The 27,024-nt window shown below is 42.2% G+C and overlaps 1 protein-coding gene across 3 annotated transcripts in view; it reads right to left on the reverse strand.

Annotated features, from left to right (window-relative positions):
- Nucleotides 1-14,508, reverse strand: part of milt (trafficking kinesin-binding protein milt) — a 275,578-nt gene extending 261,070 nt beyond the window's left edge. Inside the window, exons 1-2 of one of the 3 annotated variants that reach the window (XM_080286080.1) lie at nucleotides 14,467-14,508; nucleotides 13,884-14,057 (exon numbers count right to left, since the gene is read on the reverse strand). In XM_080286080.1, the coding sequence (XP_080142206.1) occupies nucleotides 13,884-13,902 (19 nt within the window). In that variant the 5' untranslated portion in view covers nucleotides 13,903-14,057; nucleotides 14,467-14,508. Of the gene's footprint in view, nucleotides 1-9,736; nucleotides 9,761-13,883; nucleotides 14,203-14,466 lie in introns of those variants that run through there. The other 2 variants (XM_080286072.1, XM_080286088.1) reach the window with 2 other exon arrangements.
- Between the last annotated feature and the right edge of the window lie 12,516 nt (nucleotides 14,509-27,024).

A 27,024-nucleotide genomic window follows, 5' to 3' on the forward strand; every position in this document is an offset into this window, starting at 1 on the left:
TCTCTCTCCATACACAACGGCTTTTCAGATATAGTGAATGTGCAGTTGTGCTTTTCTGAGACATCCTATTTAACTTTCAGACCTCCAGAGCTTCCCGGCGGAGTTAAATCTTTGAGGACTGCTAGAATATTCCACATACATATAGGCTGTCCCCTCCTCCCACTAAACGCCACCCTCCCTCATATACACACGAGAATATACCACTAATAAACGGGTGTACATAGATTTCACTTCCACTTTCATATCCTCTTCATAACTCTCTCTCTCTCTCTCTCTCTCTCTCTCTCTCTCTCTCTCTCTAACCAGAAGGAGATATTAACTCCTAAAATACTTTTCTTTCTCCTTCTACGGATTACACCAAACAACATAATTATATACACATAACAAATCCCTCAACCCTCATATGGTCGCAACAACTCTATGATTTTATTCTAACAAGCACCGGACGATTTTCTTCAGCTGAGGGTGTGTCTTGGTAACCTCTCTCATAATCACACCTACAGTATGTTTATTCCAGTTGACACCAGACGATTTTACTCGGCTAAGGGTGAGTCGTAGGAGGCCTGTGGGTGTTAATGCAGGTTCACACTAATTTTGAGTTAAGTATGATAATGACAAAAAATGGGATCTCATCTGTCGAATCACTGGTATTAACATTATGCTTAACAAATGCTTACGTTACACACACACACACACACACACACACACACACACACACACACACACACACAGGGAGAGCCAAAATAGTCAGGAAACACTGGGATGGACGGCACACACGGGATATCCGGTGATGTGGCTCCCACTATAATCCCACTCTTGACTCACTCTGTACTTAACTTCAACACGAAACATCTTCAACTGGATAAAAATCGTCTGGAGGCAGCAAGAAAACCCAAGACATCCTCGTAGTGAAAGGGTTAATAGATACGACCTATCCCTTTCAATCCGATGACGCATTTTCTCCTTTATTTTTCCTACTTACAGATGATTTTATGTAACTCAAAAAAATCTTGTACCGTATATACTGAAGGAGTTAAAGGTTATATTTAGTCTCTCCGGATCCAAAAGTTACATGGAGAGACAGAGACAGTAATGACGAGGTGAAGGAGCGTTGTGGTGTTGATGTGGATGTGGCTGAGAGCGTTAGGAAAATACTATGAGACGATTTAGCCACGTGGAGAGGATGGAGAATGTGCGACAGACTAGAAGAATGCATGTGAGTGAGGTTGTAGGGGTGACGTGGAGGGACAGACCAAGGATAAGAGGGAAGGATGGAGTGGAGAGATATACGAGTGTGTGAAGTAAGTGGGAAAGAAGGCAGCGAAATGACGGAGGATAGGGCGATATGGAGGCGATTTGCTAGTGGCCACCCCTAACATGATTGAGGCTTCTGTCTTTACATACACACTTACATACATACATACACAAATAGATAATTCCAAGCGTCTACCCTGTGCTTACTGAAAACGTCTGAAGGTCAGGAATAAATTATGCTCATTTTAATTTAACGACCTAAATTTTTCCATTTCTGTATCTTTAATGCTGTGTTATTACACAAGGATATGGTGCTAGTCACGAAGATGTGCTATGGGAAGTACAGAGAGCCATAGCACTGTCTTACTTCTACCAGAGCTACGTGAAATCAGTTGAAAAAACAAAAAAGTCATATCTTGGTCAAGTTGAGGTAGTAGTAGTTGTTGTAGCCCCAGGTTCATCTCAAACGTGAACCTGGTGGACTGAAGGTTTAAACGGCCCTTCTCCAGCAGTTAACCATCCTCCTTTAGGGGACTAGGGAAGTAGTCGAGGGACGTCTGTATGGCCAGACAGGTGAGCCGCCCAGCTATTTCGGTGCCACCACGTGAAGGCGTCCCTCTCCAGTTCCCCAAGTTATAAGTGAACTACGGGGGAAAAATAAGTCATCGATCTCCTTGGTATGACAGGCCTTTTTCTTAAGATGGACATTATTAATCGTAAGACGGTAGTATCAATAAATAAGTAAAAATTATAGATGTCTCTGTACTTCTGTCCCCAAGTTACTTAATACTGCTAAGACACTGAGGCATAGGATAAGTTATCATTGTGTGAACGTTACAATTTGGGGGTGATGAGTGGTGATACCCGACACACACACACACACACACACACACACACACACACACACACACACAAACTTAATTTTTTATCAAACTTATACGGTTATTATTAGAACACCCCCCCGCATCCTTATATTTGTATCAGATATGCCACTTTAACCAATCATTATTATTATTATTATTATTATTATTATTATTATACTTTCCCATGTCTCTACATTTCCACGATACTCCTTCCAATCTAACTTGGCCTAAACTTTGGCATTTCTCCATCTTGAACGTTGAGCCGCAAGAGGATATTTACACTAGAATATGATGCTAGTCACGAAGAAGTACCATGGAGAAAAGATATAGAGCCGCAGTATAATCATTTTCCGCCACTAAGCTGTACATGAAATAAGCTGCAAAAGGACGAAAATCTGGGCCAAGGTCGGGTGAAAGGAGTATAGATAAGCCGCGAAACCTTTGAAACTCAGGTGAAAGCTTATTAATTTTACTCATACTTAGGCCAGACGATTTTACCTGTCACTGCGAAAACCCCCGGAAATTAGGGAATAATCCTCTACTTGTTAAGGCTACACTTCGGATTTTAATCCTGGCTAAAACAAGACGATTTTCTGCTGCTAAGAGAAGCCCTAGTAGTAGCAGTAGTAGTGTTGGTGGTGGTGGTGGTGGTAATAATCGATTATCCTTGACAACTTCAATAAAGCATAAAAATCGTCAAGGAGTCGTGGCTAAAAAAAATCGTCCGATGGTAGCCTGAATCAATGACGATGATGATGATGATGATCATAATAATAATAATAATAATAATAATAATAGTAGTAGTAGTAGTAGTAGTAACAGTAGTAGTAGTAGCAGTAGTAGTAGTAAGAATATAATAAAATAATAATAATAATAATAATAATAATAATAATAGTAGTAGTAATAGTAGTAGTAGTCGTAGTAGTAGCAGTAGTAGTAGTAGTAATAGTAGTAGTTGTAGTAGTAGTAGTAGTAGTAGTAGTAGTAGCAGTAGTAGTAGTAAGATTAAGAAAAAGAATAAGAATAATGTTGTTGTGTTCTTCAGCAAAATCGCTAGGTGTAGCTAAGAGCATTAAAAAACCGTCTGGTGAAAGGGTCTACTAAAGTGTGTGTGTGTGTGTGTGTGTGTGTGTGTGTGTGTGTGTGTGTGTGTGTGTGTGTGTGTGTGTGTGTGTGTGTGTGTGTGTGTGTGTGTGTGTGTACTGAAGCTTAGATAAACACAGATAACAAATTCAATTCCAAGGCGACTGGGGGTAAGACAAAACTGCGTCGGAAGTGTTGGGTAATCATCTCAATCACCTCAAGGTACAATATATATGACCAAGCAATACGTGTAAGAACTCTCGTGATCGCAGACTGGTAACGAAGGAGAACTGGGGTAAGATTAAATGATATAAGACGTGATATAGATACTGTTGAACAAATAATCCCGAGGTGCAATCAATATATAGCAAACGCCCAAGAAATAGGTATGGATAGGGAACAGCAAGGATGAAACGCTCACAGACTGGAGTGGATAGGAAGGAGAAAGGAGGAACGCTTAAATAATGTAGGAAGTAATAGAGATACCTTAAGCATCTCAAAACTGCATTCATATTAGTAACTGATCATGCAGTACTTAAGGCAGGAAAAAGTATGAATATAATGCAGGAAACAGTAAGAATATAATGTTATCAGATTAAGATTTCAAAAGTAACAAGAATATGGTTCACGCAGTCTGTCTTGAGGTTTGTTATCATTATTATTATTATTATTATTATTATTATTATCATTATTATTATTATTATTATTATTTTGGTCAGGGGAGTCTAATTCACTTTGTTCTTGTTTTCAATGGACAACTTTACTCAACCCAGAAACCCAGAAGAGCCTTTAGAAGTGAAGGGGTTAATGAAGGCTTTATCTGACCCCCTCTGTTCGGAAAATTGATCATAAGCTAATTAAACTTGCCTGGTGATAAATAAAGCAAAAAAAAAAAAAAAGACCCTGTAAAAAGAGTTGACCAATTTTGCTCTTCCTTTGATGTTCACTAACCACTATCGACACAGTCATGAATACATCTCGATTAGATTACCGCAGAGAGGCAAGTGATAATATTTTTCTGTGCAACCTGGTTCTCTGACTCACGGTACAGATTTAACCCCTTGAGAACGAGGTAGCCTTCCTGTGCTGAAATAAAATCGTCTGGAAATTGGCAGAATAAAACAGAGGAAGGATTAATAATGGAAGGATTAATAGTTTTTTTTTAATCCCCCCGAGTGAGATGGGTCCTTCCTATGCTGAGGTAATTAATGAAATTCGTAATACAGACCACGTAATGAAGTCGAGAGAGAGAGAGAGAGAGAGAGAGAGAGAGGGAGAGAGAGAGAGAGAGAGAGAGAGAGAGAGAGAGAGAGAGGGGACGGAGGAATCTATATTAACAAATGTTCATTTATTAATAACAGATAACTCAAACAGCAGTGACAAACAAGAGATGGAATGAAAGGAAGAGACAGTTATGAAATTCCCACATGTGCTGATCAACTGGCCCGAGTGGAGAAGGATAGGAATTTTTTTTTTTTTTTTTTTTTTTTTTTTTAATGCAAGGAAGAAGGGATCAAAGGCAAGAAACCCTCCCACTGTTCATTCCAAGAAAAAATAAAAACAAGATAACAGAGAGCCAAATTCAAGATCCATTCACTTCGAGATGCCTGGACACACCGCATTTAAAAGACTGGAGGTGGTAGACGGTAGGAAATTCAGACAGAGGAAATTTCCAAAGTTCACCTGCTGCATATATGAAGGATTGCATTAGAGAGTTGGACAGAATATGGAAATTTGCGTCCTACACCTGAATGTCACTGTCTGATGATGATGATGATGATGATTGATGACGATGAAACTGGGATGATGACAACTCTTCTCGGAACTCTTAAACCCAAAGATTTAACAACAAAGGCAAAGTGCTTCAACATCACAGGGAAAATTATAAGAGGGGACGAGAGAGAGAGTAAACACATCCTCATCCCAAGCAGGCCTTCACACTCCTTTCTAGGCGAGAGAGGCTGACACGCGACACACCCGTAACACCTTCAGTCACCGGTCGTCATTGTTTATTTAATTATTCATTTTTGCTGCTACTGGGCGATTTATTTCACCTGTGGATGAGATCTCTTGTACTGTAATGGGTAAATGAAGGCTGTACGAGGCACTCCAGTTCGATGTCTCCTACGTTTAGTGAAAATGCCCGGTATCAACAGAAAAAAAAATATATATATATAAATATGTATATAAAACATCATCGTAGTGAAGCGATTAACCATTTTTCACAATAAACAAACAACAAAAACTCTCTCCACCATTTCAATATACCATGAATGTTTTATTTCTTCACTTTAACAACCATTCTAATCTGCCTGTGAAAGTGCCTGGTTGCTGTGTCCGTGGCGATGAGCGTATACACAACCAATCTTAGTCTCAATTCAACCATAAGACAGTTTATGCATACGGTACAAGGACAAAAGTAGGGCTTCCGACACCTCAAGGTCGTGGTTGGTCAAGGATAAAACACTTCACAGCCAGGACGTCATTTTAACTGGTTTGAGGAGGATGAAAGTGTGTTTGACATCCGGAAGTTTGGGGGGACTTGTGCTATGGATATGGGATGTGGTGTATGAGTGTGATTTTTTTTTTTATTCATCCCATTATCAAAATTACACATCTACCAAACCATGCTCTCTCTCTCTCTCTCTCTCTCTCTCTCTCTCTCTCTCTCTTTCTCTCTCATGCCATAACAAAGTCAAACCAACCCAGCTTTCCTACAGAGTATGCTTTACTACTTTTTCCCGAACAATACGGTACACTAACTCCATCCACCTGCGTTACCTGGGATATCAGCACGATTACCTGGTTTCTCTCAATCGGAAATAAAATGAAGATACTGTCTATAACAATGAACGTGTAGCGTACCGAAGGAAGCTTAAGTTTGTGAGAAATTAATCTGTGCCACAATTTCCGATTCTAGTCTCGCCATCATCATCATCATCATCATCATCATTCAATTCCCCACTCTTTCAACCGAAGTGATAGGACCCAGAAACAGGAAGAAGTCAAACAATAATTCACCACTAGCACCACATTCATCATCATCATCATCATCATCTTTTCAACTGCAGCTGTAGGATCAAGAAAAAGGACGAAGTCAAACAATAATTCACCATCACCACCACACTCATCATCATCATCATCATCATCATCATCGTCATCATCATCATCATCCACTCTTTCAACTGCAGTGGTAGGATCCAGAAACAGGAAATGGTCAAACAATAATTCAACTTTACAAGAATCAAGAGCCACAACAGTCCACACCTTCATGCACTCATCACTCAATACAAAATACTGAAAAACAATTAATACACTCTGATACATACATCTTCCATTTCCTGTATTTTTTTTTTCTAGTGTTAATTCGTGAAATGTTCATGTGGGTTATTAAATATTCTAACATTCGAAAAATTATGTTTATTATGTTTACTTTAGTTCATTATCAAAATACGAACTGCATTTGATTCGGCTTCTCTGTATACTTAGCCTGAAAACATTATACTGGTCGTGCTTTTATACAATACTTTCGTCTCTCTCTCTCTCTCTCTCTCTCTCTCTCTCTCTCTCTCTCTCTCTCTCTCTCCTCCTTGATTTGTCTTTTTCAATCTTTCTTTTTTTTTTACGTTGCCGGGTGTTTTGAAGAGTAATATAATGGTCAATGTCTCACCTGGGTCATCTTGTAGTTCCATAATGGAATACTAAAATCTGCCTTATTTCTGTTTATGTTCTTCAGTAAACGAATAAATGCTCTTGTGTTTCTTCCACTGTAACTTAATGTAACAAGTTTCAGATGCAAATAACTCTACTACAAAATTACTTACGTCTTTCACTCCCTATAATAAATACCATAAATCTAATTAGCTCTGTCTTAAGAAGGATCTCTGAGATGTTCGCGCTCATTTAAGATTTTGCTGAGCACTACATGACTAAGCTATGTGAGCTAATATGCGAGGTTTCGACTTGTGAGTATATCGGCTCCTCAGGACTAAAAGTACATGCGTTACCCAAGTACTACTGTATCTAATCTGCTCTGCGTCACTTGGATTCCTGAAATGCTGGTGTAGATTAGAGATTAAATCGGTGTTTGTGTTGTCGCCGAAGTTGAGGGAGGTACCGAACTTGTGGATCGTAAGACAGCTGTTATGTTATCTGGTGTTGTTTTTATTTTTGTTTCCCCTCCTTCAACCGCCATAAAAGATCTCAAAGGTACGCCATCCCCCCACCCTCTCTCTCTCTCTCTCTCTCTCTCTCTCTTTCTCTCTCTTTGACATACAATAACAGAAACACACATGCCTCACACACACAAACAGAGGCCTACACGCAAACAAGAACACACACACACACACACACACACACACACACACACACACACACACACAGATAAAACGCAGGCACACAGACAACCACAGAGCATGAAAGGAGGCAGAGAAGTACAAGAGAGGCACAGAGTCACGGGCTGAAGGACAGATTGGCATTATGGGAACAAAACCCCGCCCTAACCTAAAATAGACGAGGTGCAACAGCCGTCATAGTGGGTTGCTTACAGGCTCTTGCTTTACCCTTTCTTTAATCTCTCTCTCTCTCTCTCTCTCTCGTCACGTCTCATCGTTCCGCCTAGATCACTTCCGCAGCAATATTTTTCGGCCATTTTTTTTTTTTTACAGCAGTTTCTTTCCAGGTGTACCGATAATTTAAACATTTCCACACACCTTAAAATACTCCGCAATTCTCTCTCTACCCACAGAGTTTATTTCTTGTTCTCTGTTTACATACCCATCCACACTCAAACAATTTCCTTCCACCTCATAACATCCACATTTCCGCACACTTAAATATTCTGTACTACTCTCACTTCTACCGTAGTTTATTCCTAGTCTGGTGTTTACATTCGCCTCCACACTCTCTTCCCTTACATTAGTACAGACTGCCTGACTCCCTCATCTTCTCCCCCGCTCCCCTTTCCCTCTCCTCCCTCTCTTGCTCCTCTCAGTAGCTTGGCACTCCTCACTTCCCCATCCTCGTGCTTCTTCTCTGGCAAACTGAACGTGACTTATTGAAAAGGCTTTATTTACAGTCAGGGTGAAGAGTTCGGCTGATATTTTACCTGTTTTTGTTTCTCACTTTCCTCTCATGGTTATATTACTCCCAAGCTGTGTAAGATTTAGTAGCTTTCCCTGCCCACAGATGATGCTCTTTGATATAAGGCATCAGGGAGGAAAGGGACGGACATGCCTTAAGTATGAAGCAGACGGATCTTGAATTTGGCTCTCTATTGTATTTTGTTTTTCTCTTGGAGGGAACTGTTACTGCGGGCTCATGGCCTTTGGTTCCTTCTTCCTCTCATAAAAAAAAAAAAAAAAAAAAAAAAAATGGCTGGAAAATTTTTGTTCCTCATTCTACAAGAAGTTGATGATATTACTGTGTGTTTTACTGAGATAGTGGTAGTACATTATTTTGTTTCTCTTCGTAAAACCTTATTAATATGAATGTACAGGAATGGGTGATGGTAACAATTCGAATGCAAGGGAAGAAGTGCAGTGGTATTAGAGGAAAACTGAGATGCCTTCCAGTCCCGATGGCAAAACATACGCGGGTAGCTAAGTATCCTCATATAACTTTCTTGTAAGTCAATCCATGAAGGTTATATCAAATCTGAAGTGTACCAAAGAAGTTCCAAAGCTACACGAATGATGAACCGTACAATATCACACACACACACACACACACACACACACACACACACACACACACACACACACACACACACACACACACGCACACACACACACACACACACACAGATGCTACAAAATATGCTAAGAGATGTAACTGGTGATGAGATACAAAGGCAGCTCATGTACACTCCGATAATTACGTCTCGTTGTTATGCATCCTTGTATTACCTTGTTTACCCTTAACTGTCCTTGTAAAACAAATAATTATGATGACCTAATATCCAGTCTACACCTAAAGCAACAGCAAGGAGACTGACCACATGCAACTCACTACACCCTGGCTTATGACCAAACCGAAGGGGACTGATTTAGGCTCGACTGCTAATGCCAGAGTGTTGTTGCAAGGTCATGGTAAAAGCTTTCTCTGTGCCAATGTAGATATATGTATTAAATGCTCTGTGTAGTGGAAATGAAAGCCAAGACACACTCGGCACACCGATTTTTTAACACCCATACCCAATACACGAACACGATCATAAACACTAAACACATACACACCATTACATCCATCACAACAACCATCTGCTGACCTACAACAACAGATACACACTAGAATATGATGCTATACCGCTTTTTACTCTTAATTTGGCCCAGATTTTCATTCTAACTGTAGCTTATTTAACGTGGTTCAGTGGCAGAAAGACAATGCTATGGTTCAATACCCTTTCCATAACACTCGTTCGTGAACAGCATCATATTCCAATGTTAATCTACAATTACAACTCAGCAATGTAGATGGAGAGGTGATAATTTTTGGCCTAGTTAGAGTAAAAAAGGGTACAGTAACGAAGAACTTACTTAGGAAAGGATGTAGAGTTGTAGCACTGTTTTTTTCTATCACTAAGCTACATGAAACAACCCGAGAATCTTGTCTCACGAAAAAAAATAACGTCTGTTTAACACAATATGGAGGAAAGACAACCGGCGTGACAGAACGTGAAGGTCGCCAATAGTTTCCCACCACTTGCACCACCACCGCACCACCGACACTGACTGCACTGACTTTGAGCTGGTGACCTTGCCCCCCTCAGCAACACATCATATTGCAAGTGCTGCAGAACAATAACTAAAACGTCGAAATTTACTCAGAACCCCATTACGTCGACGGGAAGTATTAATGATGCCATCTCGATAATCAGCATAAATTTAATTACGGGGGAGAGAGCAGTTTCCAATTACTGTTTTACTGACCTACACGATGGTTAACTTATAGATGCATACCGAAATAAGATTACTGTGAGGGTACAACATTTTTAGTTATATTTAGATGCATACCGGTATAGTCTCAAAATATACATACATGGTGCCACGCTTCTTTTCATACCGTATGCATACTGCTATACATTCAGCCAAGTCTTGCAAAATTAAAAATCTAACCTTTATGCAAAAAAAAAGTCGGTGTACACTTATATTAATAATGTTCCGTAGTGCTACATTCAATTTGTTTTTCACCTCCCATGCCACCGTCAGCAGCGGAGAGGAAAGATGGACAGGTTACCCAGAGCTTAGACCTAAATGGGACCTAAACTAACAAACAGAGCCTTGGGTGGGGTCCTGGCAGGGCCTCTGTAAACTATACTTCGTCCACCTTAAGCGGAGATTTTCCTCTTCATGCTGCCTATTTCCCAAAGCTCAGTGGCAGAAATGATAAACGGATCTCTCAACTTTTGCACAACACTTCCTCGTTATTAATACCATATTCTAGTGTCAATCTCCTGTCACAGCTCAAACGGAGTGATGGCAAATTTAGGCCAGGTTAAAATAGACAGTGTTAGAGTGCAGAGGTGGGGATGGAGGCGGGGGGTGCTATGCTGGACCACCCTGGGGAAGGTCACGGATGGGTAGCTTTATTCTCTAGATGATCACCACAATAGGTTACAATCTCAGGCTATAACCTACAACACACCTCACACGCTACGTCAAACACAACAACAGCTTGCAGTCAACATCACACACCTCTAACATCACACTCTCAGAAGCACTACACACTAGGCTAACTTCAATGCTCTGAGTGCGTTGGACAGACTTAGGTATTGCACTCTATCGCCAAAGTACTTCATTCAGTTGACGGAAGCTATACATACCTAGAGACAAATTTCCCCTCAAACTAGACTCAGCATTCAAAACATTTATATCTGTTATCTACACACGATTTAAGAGCCATTTATAATTTCAAAGAGGTGCCAGGTAAATAAGGTACTGCTAGCGTCATTTCACAAAACAGAGCAGTTCAGTATATGTCGTAAGCAGCCTATACCGGGAAAAATTTATGCACGATTCACTGACTGCAAATAATTACATCATATTTCTCCCCCCTCCCCATCGAAATTCAAGACGTCTAAGCTGTAAACATTTCCGGCCGACCTATAAGCCCTGTTTCACCTAAAGATAAGAGAGAGAGAGAGAGAGAGAGAGAGAGAGTGCGTGTGTGTGTGTGTGTGTGTGTGTGTGTGTGTGTGTGTGTGTGTGTGTGTGTGTGTGTGTGTGTGTGTGTGTGTGTGTGTGTGTGTGTGTGTGTGTGTGTGTGTGTGTGTGTGTGTGTGTGTGTGTGTGTGTGTGTGTGTGTGTGTGTGTGTGTGTGTGTGTGTGAGGATACCATCAGGGATTTAACAGGGTGACTAAGCTTATTTGCAACACTGGGTTCAACCAAAGCTTAATGCTCTCAGGACTCTCTCTTGCCTCAATAAAATCGTCTGGCGTTAGCTGGAACAGAATACTAGAGTTGCCCCGTGCATGAGAGATTAAAGACGACAGAATCAACTCTCTCAAGCTCCTATGACCCAATCTCTGCAAACAATCGTCCGGCTTTAGGTGGAAATGAATGTTAAGATTTTTTTCGACCATAAGAGGGCCAAATAAAGCCTCACTGCTCTGAAAGGCATGACTAACACCTTCAGTTCGATGACGCCTCGATTATTTTACTCTTGCTACCAGCGTGCGATTTTACTTAAGCTTGGGAAAGGGCTTCTCGTAGTGAAGGGGGTTAATGGAGGCTGTTCCTAACCCTTCCAGCACAACGGGTCAAAACTAAGGTGAATAAAAACGGGAATCGATGGGGTGGAGATATTTCACTTGCTGGCTCTACAATTACGGACAAAAGTTCGTTTATATTTCACCTCTTCTGCCTCCCACTTTTCTCAGCTGGTTATTATTTCAAACCTGAGAGACGAAAGATCACATGATATATCACCTCTTCTGTTTTCCATTTTCGTTTGCTGGTTAATATTCCCAAACTGGAAGATGAAGTTCACACAATATTTCTACCTCTTTAACCTTCCACTTCCCTCTGCTTTTAATATTCCAAAACTGAGACAAGAAAGTTCACATAATATTTTTACCTCTTCTACCTCCCACTTTCGTCGCCGATTAAAATTTCCTGAACACTTTCCTCTGCTGGTTAGTATTTCAAAACTGGGAGAAGCTTGGTTGGTTTCCCTTGCACGGACGATGCTCACTGATACAGTGCGTCTGGAGGAGAGTGACGGACATGCCCAAGGGTGATACTGACGGAGCGGAACGGCAGGCGATATTTTGTCCCCGACTGTACATCCTGTGACTACTGAGAGGCCAAGAAATATTTACAACTTAACTGAGCCACTCTGTACAAAAACGTCTTCTATCTCATTCTTGCTGACGCCCCCCTTTTTTTTTTTTTTTTTTTTTTTTTTTTTTTAAATGCAAGGAAGAAGGAATCCAAGGCCAAAAGACCGCAAGATTGTTCCCTCCAAGAAAAAATACAAAAACAAGAAAAAGAAAAGATCCCTCGTCATGAAGGGGTTAGAAAGTCTCCATTACCTTCTGTCGTAAGATATTTTTTTTTTTAAATTCTTGCTACGTTCTGATGAATTTAGTCAGATTACGTGAGGCATCTCGTTGTTAAGTGACTGACATCTTAAGCATGGAAACGTACTTTTGATTTTAGTCTTGCCATTTCCAGACAATTTTATTCAGCTTAGGAGAGACTGGAGATAAATAAACTAGTCTGAAAACAGCAACAATAAAAAATAAAATATCAGACCCAGAAGGGATTAAAAACAGCTATAAACACTTACAAATAACATCACAAGGCCACTCTGGACAGCCTAAAACACACACACACACACACACACACACACACACACACACAAACACACACACACAGTCAACCCCTTCACTACCACGACGCCTTTTGTATTTTCTTACAACCAGACGATTTCATTCAGCTCATGGAAGACTAACTGCAGAAAAAAAAAAAAAAATGGGTAAATAGAGCTTGCAACCTAATCACTACCCTAAGCCTCATCTAATCCGAGTAAAATATTTTGTTGAAGCAGGGAATGAATCACAAAAAAGTCGGTGTAACGAAAGGAGTGATGCAAAAATAATGTATCGATGTAATGGGCGTTAGTGAAATGGGTGTCAAGTGTTTCGTGATGCTGGGAGGCTTGGGGGATGAGTGAATGGAGATAGGATTAAGTTTTCTTGGACACTATGATGAGTTTTCCTGTGTGTGTGTGTGTGTGTGTGTGTGTGTGTGTGTGTGTGTGTGTGTGTGTGTGTGTGTGTGTGTGTGTGTGTGTGTGTGTGTGTGTGTGTGTGTGTGTGTGTGTGTGTGTGTGTGTGTGTGTGTGTGTGTGTGTGTGTGTGTGTGTGTGCGCATTCAACCCACCCACTTTATAATAGTGTGATAGGCTGTTGATTTTGTTGTTGCTGTTGTTGTTGTTAATGAAGGTATCCACTTGGCATTCTAAAGTTCTTATTTTTGCGTGTTTCCTTTTTGTTGCTACTGTATCCATCCCATTCCATTTACAATAGTGGGAATAAGGTTACTATAATGATGATGATGAGGATGATGACGACGAGAAAGAGGAGGAGGAAGAAGATAGCCACGTCTGAGCATACACTTCCCATCTATAATTACCACTGCCACAGCACAACAGTTACCGGAATCACAGCACGACACTACCTTCATACAGTGTTTCCATCTTCTTACTCCATCACTCTTATAGTCCTGCCTCCCTCACTCTAGCTGCCGAGACCACAACGATGACCTTTTACAGCACACTCATTCTAGTTTCATCACTGTACACATCATTAGTCACGCTTGTGTCGCCTGTCTGTGTCTACCGCAATTATGTTTCTGTAAAATATACTCGGTTCAGTACTTAAAGAGAATAACGAAATAACAGAATCAGTGCTTTCACAAACTTAACTGATAAACAAATATTAAGAAATAATTGACTGTATATAAATCAGTATAGGAATTAAGTATTATCTTCAGTCAACAGTCCTTGTATTGCAATTGCACAGTCTCTTGGCACAATTAGAACACCACAGAAAAACTGAAGCCTTAAAGAGACTAAACTCCTTGCATGATCATGGTGCCATTTAAAACAGTAAGTTCTTGTCTTAGTTCGTTGTTGTTTTTGTTTAGATGCGATCAGTTACAGAGCAAATACCAGCATGCCAACTCAACGGGAGGAACAAAGTCAGTGAAGAACAAAAAATCCCTTCTCACAACAATTTTCTACACAGAACACAGGCTGGACCAATTCACTGTAAACCCGGACACTGAGGAGATATAAAGTTAAGCCCTCCCCCACACCACCACGGCCACACTGAGAACTAGGCACTCTACTCCACTCATGCCTCTCACACCCCTCACACCTCCCCTTAGCTACCCTCACCCGCCTTCCCCTCATCCCTCCCCCCTCTCATCCCTCCCTCCTGGTAGAGAGTAAAGTTAGAGGGGGTTAGAACGGTAGGACAGAGACAAGGCATGGACGATGAAAAGAGAAATACAAGGACAATGGGTTAATGTGTAGGCCTGATTATTACTCATCTCTCTCCCGATTCCCCTCATCCCTCCCTCCCACCCTTCGTCCCTCATCTTTCCCCTCGTCCGTGTCGACAGTACGCATGCGTGGCCGGCGCGCGGGTTCCCCTCTGAGTGTGTGCCAAGAGGGGAGGGGAGGGCAGGCACCGCAGTTATGCTTTGTTGACATCGATTATCTATATTTAACCACGGTATTATGCTAGTACTAGGTAAAGAGAATTAAAGAGATGGCAGTCAAGGGTTTGAAGTAGAAGAGAAGAAGAAAAGAACAAATATGATAAAAAGAGAAACCGAAAAAAAAAAAAAACACACAGCGGGATTAGCCTCGTACTCTTCCCATGTGACCTAACGTACTACTGTACTTACGGCTACACGCTTTACCCTTAAATCGCAAAGTGGAATGCAAACTCCTAATATTTTAAGCACGCTTCATGGAACGTCTACGATTATTATATTATGACCAATTTGCATCCTATTTTGCAGAGTGCAGTCAACAGCCACGGAGATAAAACCCAACACTTTCCATTTTCTTCACGTGCTTCAGAAATGATAATAAAAAACTGGGATCTTGCACTCCACTTCGCGATTAAGGGTTTAAGCATTCGACCCTTTGTTGCACATACATCAAGAGACCAAAACACCTGAGGAAAGGGCAAGTTACACAGTGGCGATAAAATACATAAGATTTATTATAACTGTATAAAGGGGAGGAAGACTGGGAAGATCAGTAACTGTGGTGAATATAAATGGGATAAAAAAATACAGACATTCAAGGAGTGATGCAAGTAGTAGTGAGAGACAAGCTAAGAGATGAAGGGCAAGAGACAGTGAATATGAAATGCAGGGGTAGAGACAGTAAATATGAGATGCAAAGGTGGTGAGAGATAGGCTAAGAGATGCAGTGGTAGGGGAAGTATGTGAAATATGCAGGAACCATTGAGTGGGAGAAGATAGGGTGTGTGGGGAGTGTATGTTGGGGGGACGAGACACTGTGTGGGAGAAGGGGTGTGTGTTGGAAGTGTGTGTAGGGGCGCAGAGACACTGGGTGGGGGAAAGATGGGGTGTGCTGGGAGTGTGTGTGGGAGAAGAGACACTGGGTGGGGGAAGACGGGGTGTTAGGAATGTGTGCGGTGGGAAAGTAGGGGTGGGAGAAGAAGGGGTGTACTGGGATATATGTAAGGGTAAAGAGACAATGGGTGGGGGAAGAAGGGGTGTGTTGGGCGTGTGCATGGGGTGGGGGAAAGATGGGGTGTGCTGGGAGTGTGTGTGGGAGAAGAGACACTGGGTGGGGGAAGACGGGGTGTTAGGAATGTGTGCGGTGGGAAAGAAGGGGTGGGAGAAGAATGGGTGTACTGGGGATGTATGTAGGGGTAAAGAGACACTGGGTTGGGGAAGAAGGGGTGTGTTGGGCGTGTGCATGTGGGGGGGAAATGCAGTTATTCCTGGTACTCGTGATCTCACCAGGATGACACCGGCCCTGTGAATTCCCCAGCCCTCACTCACACCTATCTCTCTCCCCTCAGTACTGTCTCTTTCTTTAGTAATCGTCTCTCTCTCTCTCTCTCTCTCTCTCTCTCTCTCTCTCTCTCTCTCTCCACATCACCGTCACAACGCTAATCTAGCCTTCCTTAATCCACCCATGCACCGGTACTACGATTTTTATACTTTATTCTCTACATCGCCAGGCAATTTTTCAGTCAACTTAGGGAACACCTCTCGCACTGAAGGGGATGAGTGTTACCTCCCCCTCCACTCAGCATCCTATCATACCCACCGGGGATGAATTTCTCTCACTACTCATCGCCTGCTTTCCATTATTTTTCATAAAGTACCGCCTTCCCCTCTGCTTCCTGCTGCACCTCAACTTCACCTGTGTTTTGCTCCCAGGATCGTGGTTTAGTTGGCTCAGGTGATTGCGTTACACCTCTTCCTTAGCGATTTATTATGAACGCTACTCCTCCATATTCCAATTTATGTTACATATCAATTTTCAGCATTGCCCCTATTTGCCTTAGTAACAAAAAAAGGGATACTGAGGTGTAATATGCAGAATGAGTCGCCGAGAAAGAGGTTTTACGAAGTCTCCAATGCCACTTACACTACGAACCCTAAATAAACTAAATGCCATCAAATGCCTTATTCTCACAACACTTTATTTATGATACTTCTAACCATCTTATACGGGTCATTCGTCTGATATTCTTTTACAACACTTTCTTAGCATTAAGTCAAGAGTCATCAGGTAAGTGCAAAGTTCCCCTACCATTTAACTCATTTATTTGAACGATACCTTTTAATAATCTGGCCACTATCATGCAGCTCTGTTTAATTAATGAGACCCCTTGATCCCAAAACGATTACTTTTCTTTCTTCTTCTCTCTCTCTCTCTCTCTCTCTCTCTCTCTCTCTAACTACCAATACCGCTACATGATTATATTTAGCTTCAGAGACCCCTCACAGTGTTAACCATACTGTACACACACATATACCGTACTCCCTCAGCCATACTGTAGTTCTCTTTAATATTCCTTCACACCAAGCAATACTTACATTTCAAGTACTGTACATATATCACTTAACTCGGATAGAAATCTCCAGAATATCTCTCCATTTCATCTCACTAGGGGTTCAGATTAGTCGCTTACTAGAAGAAAATATATCAAAATCTAGCATAAAAATAAAAACAGCTACACTGCTAACCCTGTCTACGGTTGTCATCTCAGCTGTTGCTATATTTACCTGTCACATACCTCACCTGTCATCCTACATCCGTCCTCCTTTCACCCTTCAACACCGGAACTGTAATGCCTCTACTGCGTATTTTTTAGCCACTGAACATCACCATTTCATTTTTTCATTTTTTTACGTATTAATCAGTCCCATGCCTGGTTCACCACTCAGCATCCACTCCACACCGCTTTTCATCACCCTCTACTCTGGCACCTCTTACCTCGTCTACTCTGCACTTCTAAGCCATTACGCTAATCTATTTCAGTCTCCCTCACACTGCACAGACGCCCTGACCTGCCTCTCCTCGCATCGCACATTTGGCATTTATTTTCTTCAGCTTCTACAACCTCCAACGTGCATTCTCTACCCACTACGAATTTTTAATTCAGTTGCCTGCATATTATCTGTCTAACATTATCTTTCATCATTTAACGTCTGAAACCTCTAATGTGTGTTTTCTGGTAAGGGCACAATGGTTTCAATCTTCCCACATTTCAGCTTCCAATCCGACCTATCTCACCTTGCATACACCCACCTCCTACCTACCTCTCACCTCCCTCAGATACTTCCCCTACTTCGTCTACTGTGCTTTTTTCTACCCACTGTTATCTCTAAGTCTCCCCCACACTTCAATCACCTCCCCAACTGCTTCATTTCACACTACTCTCTACCTACCCGACCACCTCACCACACACATTCCACTTCCGCAACCATTACACATCCCTAATTCAATCTTTCTCGCATTTCAATCAACGCTTCGACCTATCTCACCTCTCATACACCCTAAATCATCCCCTGCCTACCCCGTCACCCCCCCAGACACATTCTCAATTAGTCTACTGCCTATTTTCTGCCAATTACACGTTACTACTACAGTCTTCTCCACATTACAATCAACCCCGACTTACCACATCTAACATCGTATATCCTACATCACTCCTCATCACTCAACATCTTAAACCTCTCTTGTCAATTCTTTTACCCACTACACCTCACTATTTCAACCTTCCTCACATTCCACTCTGCCCCTCAACCCAACAACCTATCTTCCTAACATCTGGCTTCTACTGTGCATTTAAAGCCACTGCACATTTCTATTTCAGTCCCCCTCGCACTTCAATCATCCCTTACCTGCCTCCCCTCACAACACGCACCCTTCACCCGTCACCTAGGTCACATCACACTATCTTATCACTCTACTTTCTCATTTACTCGGTAAATTTAACCACTGTAGATAACTTTACTTACCTGGCTCACCTCTCAACACGCACCCTTCACCAGCCACCAAGGTCGCATCACACTATCTCATCACTTTACTTTCTCATCTATTCGGCATTTTTAACCACGGCAGATAAATGTTTCCATTTTCTTCACATTCTAAACACCATCCTAACCTGCCTCATTATACAATACCCCTTACCTACCCAGACACCTCAGTAGAAACACCCCATCTCGTCTTTTAGCTACTGAACATCACTATATTACACCTCCTCGAATATACACATCACAATTACGGCATTTCTCACATTCCAATCTTCTCCCCACCCCACACCACCCACCACTTACCCAATCACGTCGCCAAACACACCTTACCTTCAGTCTTGTCTACTTTTGGCATTTGCATATCACATTTTCACAGTTTTTCACATTATAATCACCTCCCCGACCTGCCCCACCCACTACCCACCCCGTTACCTCACCAGACACACCCACACCTCGCCAGACACGAGGAAGTAAGCACCAGCATCCATAAAAACACCTCTAACATCCCGCGCCAACGTGGAGTACTAATCTATTTTTGCTAATGTTGTGGCTGCTGCTGCTGTTGTTGTTGCTGACTGCGAGGGGAGGCATCGCGCACAACCTCACGTGTGCCCTTCAAACTCACGTGCTGGAGGGAGTTGCATATGTTGCCAAGTTTCCCACACACTTTGCAACTTGGCTAACTGATAAACGAAAATATGCCTGGGATAAGCACATTCTTGGTTATCCATATGACTAAGTAATAAAGTCATCGGGCGTTAACCAGAACAAAATACCTACAGTTCTTCCACCTGTAACCTACCTTCCCTCAGACCATGCAACCTGGCTAACTGATAAAATAAAAAGTACACCTGGGATGGGCAACTTCTCAGCGACTCCTTAATCTTCTGACGGCGTGTAAAGTCATTAGGAGTTAATTACAATAAATTTCCCAAGGTTCTCCCATCTGTTGCCAACCTCACCACATGCCGTGCACCTTGGTTTAGTGATATAAAAAAGTAGACTTGGAACGTGCACACTGCCAGTGACTATTTACAGTGCGATTCCTCGGGTTCAGAGTCGGTTTGTTTTCACCCAACGGAAGTGGACCATTCCTACAACCTAAATGCTATATTATGGTTGTATGAAAATCTATAAACCTTAATTATGACCTGACTAGATCTCTTTGATTACTAGTTAAACCCATCTCTCAATGTGACTACACCTGCGCATCAACTGAGCTGAAAGGGGTTACGGATCTTTGTCAGGTTAACTAAAAGCACTACACTCAGGCAATATGCGGGGGAAGTGCAAGGTGGCAGGACTGTTGCTGAGGCTGCAATTGCCGTGTCACTACAAATAACGTTGTTGCAGTTGATAAGCTTTATATTATCAGCCAAAGAACATATGAACCAATACTGTATGAGATGGAAGAAAAACGAACCTTTGTCTTTAAAAAATGTACGATAAACCTTTTCATTAATGTCGACTGCATTTTTTTTTAACTGACGATCCCTGGCGAAATTTAGGTGTAAGAAATCTAAACAGGCTAAAGACTGTCTCATCTCTCCTCAAGTATTTCTGTACTTGGGTATTTAAGTTTAGTTAACGCCAGACGAACTAGCCATCCACGGAACTCCCTATAGCCAGTCACAGTTCCACATCAATTTCCAACATAATTAGATACGCCGACCTATATAAAGATGATGATAATGATGGCGAGATGATGATGATGATGATAAATGACGAGCATGAACCAAGTTTACAGCCACCGGCAATAAATGGTCATCAAAGCAAATACCCCTTTTCGTGAAGATATACTGTGGTAAGTTCTGTTTCTGTGGGTAACAACTGTACATCACTTGACGCTTTGCAGACTACCCTGTTCACTCCTGCTACCCTAAAGCGTTTTTTGCTTCAGTCTGGGAGAGACGTTTGGGAGAGTTGCTCAGTGTTGTAAGTTAAGCACAAATTCCAATAATCACTTTGCTACGACAGGTTCCTTCGTAGTTTAATAACATATGCTGGCAGTGGCGGAAATTAAAATACGATGACATTTTATTCTTGCTACTTCCAGACGATTTTAATTCACTCAGGTGACTTTGAAAAAAAAAATAGGAAGAATAAAACTTTAAAGAGAAGGAGTGAATGGACAGGATGTGGCTGATTAAATGATAAAAATAAAACTGGCACCGTTACAGCTTTTAAGTCAATACTGTTACATGCCAGGTCTTTTTTTCCCCCTAAGTTAATTATACAGCATTCTAGCGGCGTTAATCTTCTCAGTAGGATAACGTCTTTATTAGACGATTTTATTCAGCTCAGGAACGTCCTCTTATACTGAAGGGATTAGTTTGCATTATCTTTATCATCTCGATCTCCTTTCCCACCTAAGGATGGATTTAGAGACCTTTTTAAATAGATTATTTTTGCTACTTAAGGATGGCTTTCTAATGCTGATGGAAGGCCTCTTATATAGAATGGGTATCTTCATTGTTTTAATATATTCCTGATATCTAAAGGCGATTTTATCTAAGGAAAGACGTCTCGTACTGAACGAGTTTGCAAAGGGAACGTGGTTGCAATAATATTAGTGGTTGTCGTCGCTCCAGGAACCAGTGGACTGCAGGTTGAAGGATGAAAGCTTATGCGTGGTAAATTGCCAGTGTAATTCTTAGTATAAGGGTTCCAATATTAGAGCTTTGTCACTTCTGATTGAGACTAATTTACTGTGCATATAGAATTTACGTATGTTTTTAATCGAGACCGGGTGGCATGCATATATATATATATATTACAGATGCTTCTAACTGAGACTAATGAAGAGTGTACTGAGCTTACAAATGCCCTGACCGTGACTAATTAATTTCTTAGAGTTAATAGGTAATTTTAAATGAGAATGTATGAGTATGACTGAGGAACCTGGAGGCCCTGCAGTGCTCTAATGGCGTTTCGAGCAGTGGTGTGGCGATGGTGTGGTGTTGTGTGGTGTGGTGTGGTGTGGTTGTGTGGTGGTGGTGTGGTGTGGTGTGATGGCTGATATGGTGTGGCGTGTTGTGTGATGGCTGACAAGGTGTGGTGTGGTGTGATGAGGGTGCGGCAGAGCACAGTGGTATGTTGTGGTGGTGATGACTGGGATGGTATGGCGTGGTGACAGTTGTATTGCAGTGGTGGCCGTGGTGCGGTGGTGGTGGCCGATGTGATGTGATGTGATGTGATGAGATGTGGTGGTGGTGGATGATGTGATGTAATGTGGTGTGATGGTGGTGGCGGCTAATGTGATGTGATGTGATGTGATGTGATGTGGTGTGGTGGTGGTGGCGGCTGATGTGACGTGATGTGATGTGATGTGATTTGATGTGATGATTTGATGTGATGTGATGTGATGCGATGTAATGTGATGTGGTGGTGGTGGCGGCTAATGTGATGTATTGTGATGTAATGTTATGTGGTGTGGTGTGGTAGTAGTGGTGGCTGATATGATGTGCGTGTGTAGTCGTGGTGGCCAAACCATACATTAGAGTGCAGCCGCCGTGAATCTGGCAGCAGCTCCCTCACTCAGTATATAAGGCTCATAAGTGGCTTCTATACCTGTTATACTCCTTATGGTCTATCTATCTACAGTATGTGCCGCTTTTTATTTACCTGTTTATCTATCCATCTTTCTATCTGCAGCCAGGCGCCTTTACCCAGGAAGGGGTGGCCACAAACAAATCGCTTCCATGTCACCCTGCCCTCTCAAACTCGACCCCCCTCTCTCACACCTCTCTCCAACCCACCCCTCCATTTCATCCACTGTGTCCCCCTCCCCCTTCCGCCCTTGCACCTGACTCACATCCTCTCCCTGGCAGTCTCTCATTCTCCATTCTCTCCATATAGCCTAGTCATCTTGCTAAACGCTGGCAAAACATAGCCAATTGTAAAAATGGTCTCTTTGAAGAAAGTTCACTCAAACGGTTCATTCTATGCCTTTATATTTCACTGACACATCACCGACAAGTATGCGTGCTACAGTATTTTTTGGACGCAAATCAGATGATACAATAAAAATACCCGTTACATGGAATGTGGTATTAATTACGACTGACACAGCACAAAGCTATTGTTATGCTTTAGCCCCTGCTGAGAATCAACTTTTTTTTTTTTTTTATTGAACACAGATGTTGAAATATAATTTCAATTACTTAAAGAGAGAGATCTCAAAATGAAGCGGTTAACGTTATTAGTAATGACAACTGTATGAGTACTCCAGAACAATTATCTTCTTCATTCCAATGACGTCCTTTTCATTCGTTCATGATACTACCAAACAACTGTCTATCAGCTTCGGAGAGACATCTGCGAGTGAAGGAATCAGAAAAAATCTCCTTTAACCTTTTCATTACAAGGAGCCTCCCTCCATCCTTTTAGCTCATCTGGTAATAACTGGAATAACATCAGAAGGACGTTTTCGCACTGATCGCGAGGACGTTAAGAGCAGGTGGTCAAGCCTACAACCTAGTCCGTACACACTGCTGTATTTGCAACACATACCCAACTAACAAACATTTTCATAGTGCATTATGTCCTAACTGCACCATCGCGTAGAAAAACCTCTTCCACTAACCAATGAATCATGAACCATATCTGTCAACATCCTACCACAAAACGAGTTTAAAATATTAACATGAAATTCATTCCATGAAGCATCTGCAGAAAATTCTTGTACACAGGTGCTTTGTGGATTTAAGAAGGTGGCGGTGATGTCAATTCCAGTGGCTGGTTGGTGGAAGGGATTTTTGTGCATGACAGTACAAAAACAGGGCTTGTGAACCTACCTGTGATGGTGCCGGTATCCTTGAATTTCTTAGGCATCAAGCCTGCCACATGCTCCTGTCGGGAGTATTTAGTGGACGGGGGGAGGCTGGAGAAGGGTTCCTGGTCGTTGGTGGGGCCCTGCTTATCATCCAGCAGGTTCTCCAGGCGGTACAGTCCGGCCTCAAAGCTACCTAAGCCCGAGAGCGACGTGCTTCGACTACGAGCTCGTTGGAGGCAGAATCGGATGCGGTTTCGAATCTCGTCAGTCTCCTCGGCCGGTTTCTGTGGGGATGTTGGCGAGAGGATGGGGGACTTGGCGGTCCTGAAGGAAGACGGGGAGGAGAGATGGTGGTGGTTGTTTGGTTGGTGAGCGGCTTCCCCTCCACCGGTTTTGGGAAAAGGGTAGAGGTCTGGGTCTTTGCGAAGCTCCTGCTCGATGTCGTCGGCATAGGAGTCCTCTTCGTCTTCAGAGGGGAGGAAGAAGAAGGGCCGCGACGAAGATTCCTTTGAGGGCTCCAGCTTGGCGTCACCGGCTCGAGCGGACGACGTGGTGCCGTGTCCTATCTTCCCTCCATTCTGACTACCCTGGTCAGTCTTCGTCTGTGCTATCTCACCATGCTGCCTGCCTCCACTCACCGCGTTGAAGGAGTCTGTGATGGTAGTACCTTCCTTCCCGCTCACCTCCTCGTCTTCCTCACGCAGCACCCCGTTGCCTTCACCGACACCTACCGGAGCGTAGGTGTGGGAGGCAGTGTGGGTGTGGGCGAGGGGCGCGCCACCGTGGGTGTTAGCGAGAGCTCTGTCTTGTGAGCCTCTGGTGCCAGTGGCTGAAGACAACGCCCCGTTCACGGACGGCGCTCTGAACCAACCCCTCTCACTCGACTCTTCCTCGCTGGACTCCTCCTCCTCCTTACACACTTGGGACCTAAGTCGGCGGGATGTGAGTGCTGCCGACTTGTAGACTTCGCTGAGCCCCCACGGCCCAAGCCTCGCCTCGTCCTGTGAAAAGAAAGGACTGAAATGAGCACAGTGAACACCATTTTCAGTTCATTATACTTAAGTCTAAAACACACCATCATTACATGAAGGTACATAGCAGTCAGTAATACATTATATGACACACAATACACACTATGCACATATATACTGTGTAAACAAACAGACAGATACATTCAGCTAGTGACAGTTCTGAGAGCTGAGAAGTATTGTACAGTATTTATGAAGCGGATGGCTATGCAGTCGCCTTAAAACTACTTGAGTCTTACAACAGAGGCATATGAGTACACACGAGGCTGACAGAAATCTATAAACACGCTGCGAAGTTCTTTTTTCATGCGCGTTACATGATTTTCCACTACAGTATGTGCTTTGGTTTGGAAAAAAAAAAAAATCTGTTTTAAGAGGGTTGGGCTTATTTTCTAGCCTTTCTCATCTCCCCTCCTTGGCATGTGATACTCAGTCACAGACAGTTTTATATATTTCAGCATTCGACAATCAAAGTTTTCCCTTCAGCACAGTACTCGTATGTTTTGGTTGTTGTTGTTGCCATTTTGACCCCTGGAAGAATACTCTCTCTCTCTCTCTCTCTCTCTCTCTCTCTCTCTCTCTCTCTCTCTCTCTCTCTCTCTATATATATATATATATATATATATATATATATATATATATATATATATATATATATATATATATATATACAGTATATATAATCGATCAGTTGTAGGTGAGTCATAACTAATTATACTAAAGATCAGACTACTGTAGATACGATGATAATTCAAGGTCACCGTTTATTATCTTTCCTGCCCGCCAGACCTGAGTGGTTGTCACACACACACACACACACACACACACACACACACACACACACACCACACACACACACACACACACACACCACACACACACACACACACACACACACACACACACACACACACACACACACACACACACACACACACACGCACGAGATGTCAAACCTCACACTGATAAGGTCACTAGGATGTCATGGAAACACATTACAGCCGTCAAGTGACATTCCACAGAGTACTCGTCACCCTCTCTCTCTCTCTCTCTCTCTCTCTCTGCGGGGACGAAACACATATAAAAAAACTAAATCAACACTGGACATATTTTGCATCAAGATCGTTGCATTACAGTTACCTATAAAAATAAAAGACATCAAAGGATTGGGGAAATGACTATGTTCAAAGGAGGATACTATAAAAATATTAAAACTCAGATCTTACAGTTAAAGTTATGCCAATATTGTCAAATCAGTAATACGCAGAAACAAGCATCGTAACTTTACTATATATTTTACACGGTCTAAAAAAAAAAAAAAAAATCGATCCGCTTTCATGAGTCTATTTCTGTCAGAGCCGATGGGACAGTCAGGCATCTTGTTATCTGCAGTACGGCCTTTAGGGGGTGCATCATACAGTACGTGATTTCCAGCTCGTAGAGGATGGTCAGTGATTATCCTCCAGTACGTAAGATATAATTTTGCACTATGAACAAATCATTGGATTGTTTTTAAGTAAAATCCCCCCTGTAACTAATATATGTACCTGTATTTTTTTGCTGCGAGAAATATGAGCACTGAAAGGTTTTTGAACCCCATAATAGGCTACTGCAATTTCCCTCTCTTAATTTACACCCACACACCCATCCACACCCACACCCACACCCACACCCACACACACACATGGCTCCAAAATGTTTGCATGCGTCGGCCTTGGTCACATACTGATAGCTTCCTCGTTGGTCGATTTCTTGCAACAGCGTGGACAGCCACCATTAGCTAACCAAGGCCGACGCATGCAAGTATGCTGGAGCCTTTATCTAAAAAACAATGGACATAAAAAATCTGTCAATATCACGATGTTCATCCCACAAAAAGTAACACACACATACATACTGTACATACACACGTGTATATATGTGTACAGACAGTCTGATAAATAGATAGATAGACAGATAGATGGCTAGATAGACAGATATAAATATAGTAAAGGAAAAGTACCGCCTTACTGTGGATTAACAATCTTCCAGTACTGCATACAAAGTAAATGGCCGTAGGCTTCTTCCATTAACTCAAGATTTATTTCTGTAGGAACAACACGAGACAAAGGAAGATTCTGCCCTCGCCATTCCCAGTCCTCCCCTCAAATACAATTCTTAGTTACGAAAGGAATGCGGTCTCAAGTTTATGATGCTACGCCCTGGCACATGTGTACTGCGAGAAAGATAACGCCACGGTGTATGGAAGGTTATGGACTGAGTCATACAGGATAACATGGAAGATAGCCCAGACACTGCCTCAGATTAAAACAAGCAACAGTCAATTTACGCTCTATGTCCCTATTTCCAGTTAAAACAAGACACCAGACTAAAGAACACATTACCTAAAGGCCTTGATTTTGTCGGCAAATAATATGCATCTCCGACATTGATTAAATAGCAGCCGCGTGCAATAATTAACAAGAGCATGAGATAT

The sequence above is a fragment of the Coenobita brevimanus genome, chromosome 14 (assembly GCF_032717465.1).
Source record: "Coenobita brevimanus isolate Jiangsu-jjx chromosome 14, ASM3271746v2, whole genome shotgun sequence".
In the NCBI taxonomy this organism is placed as follows: Eukaryota; Metazoa; Arthropoda; class Malacostraca; order Decapoda; family Coenobitidae; genus Coenobita; species Coenobita brevimanus.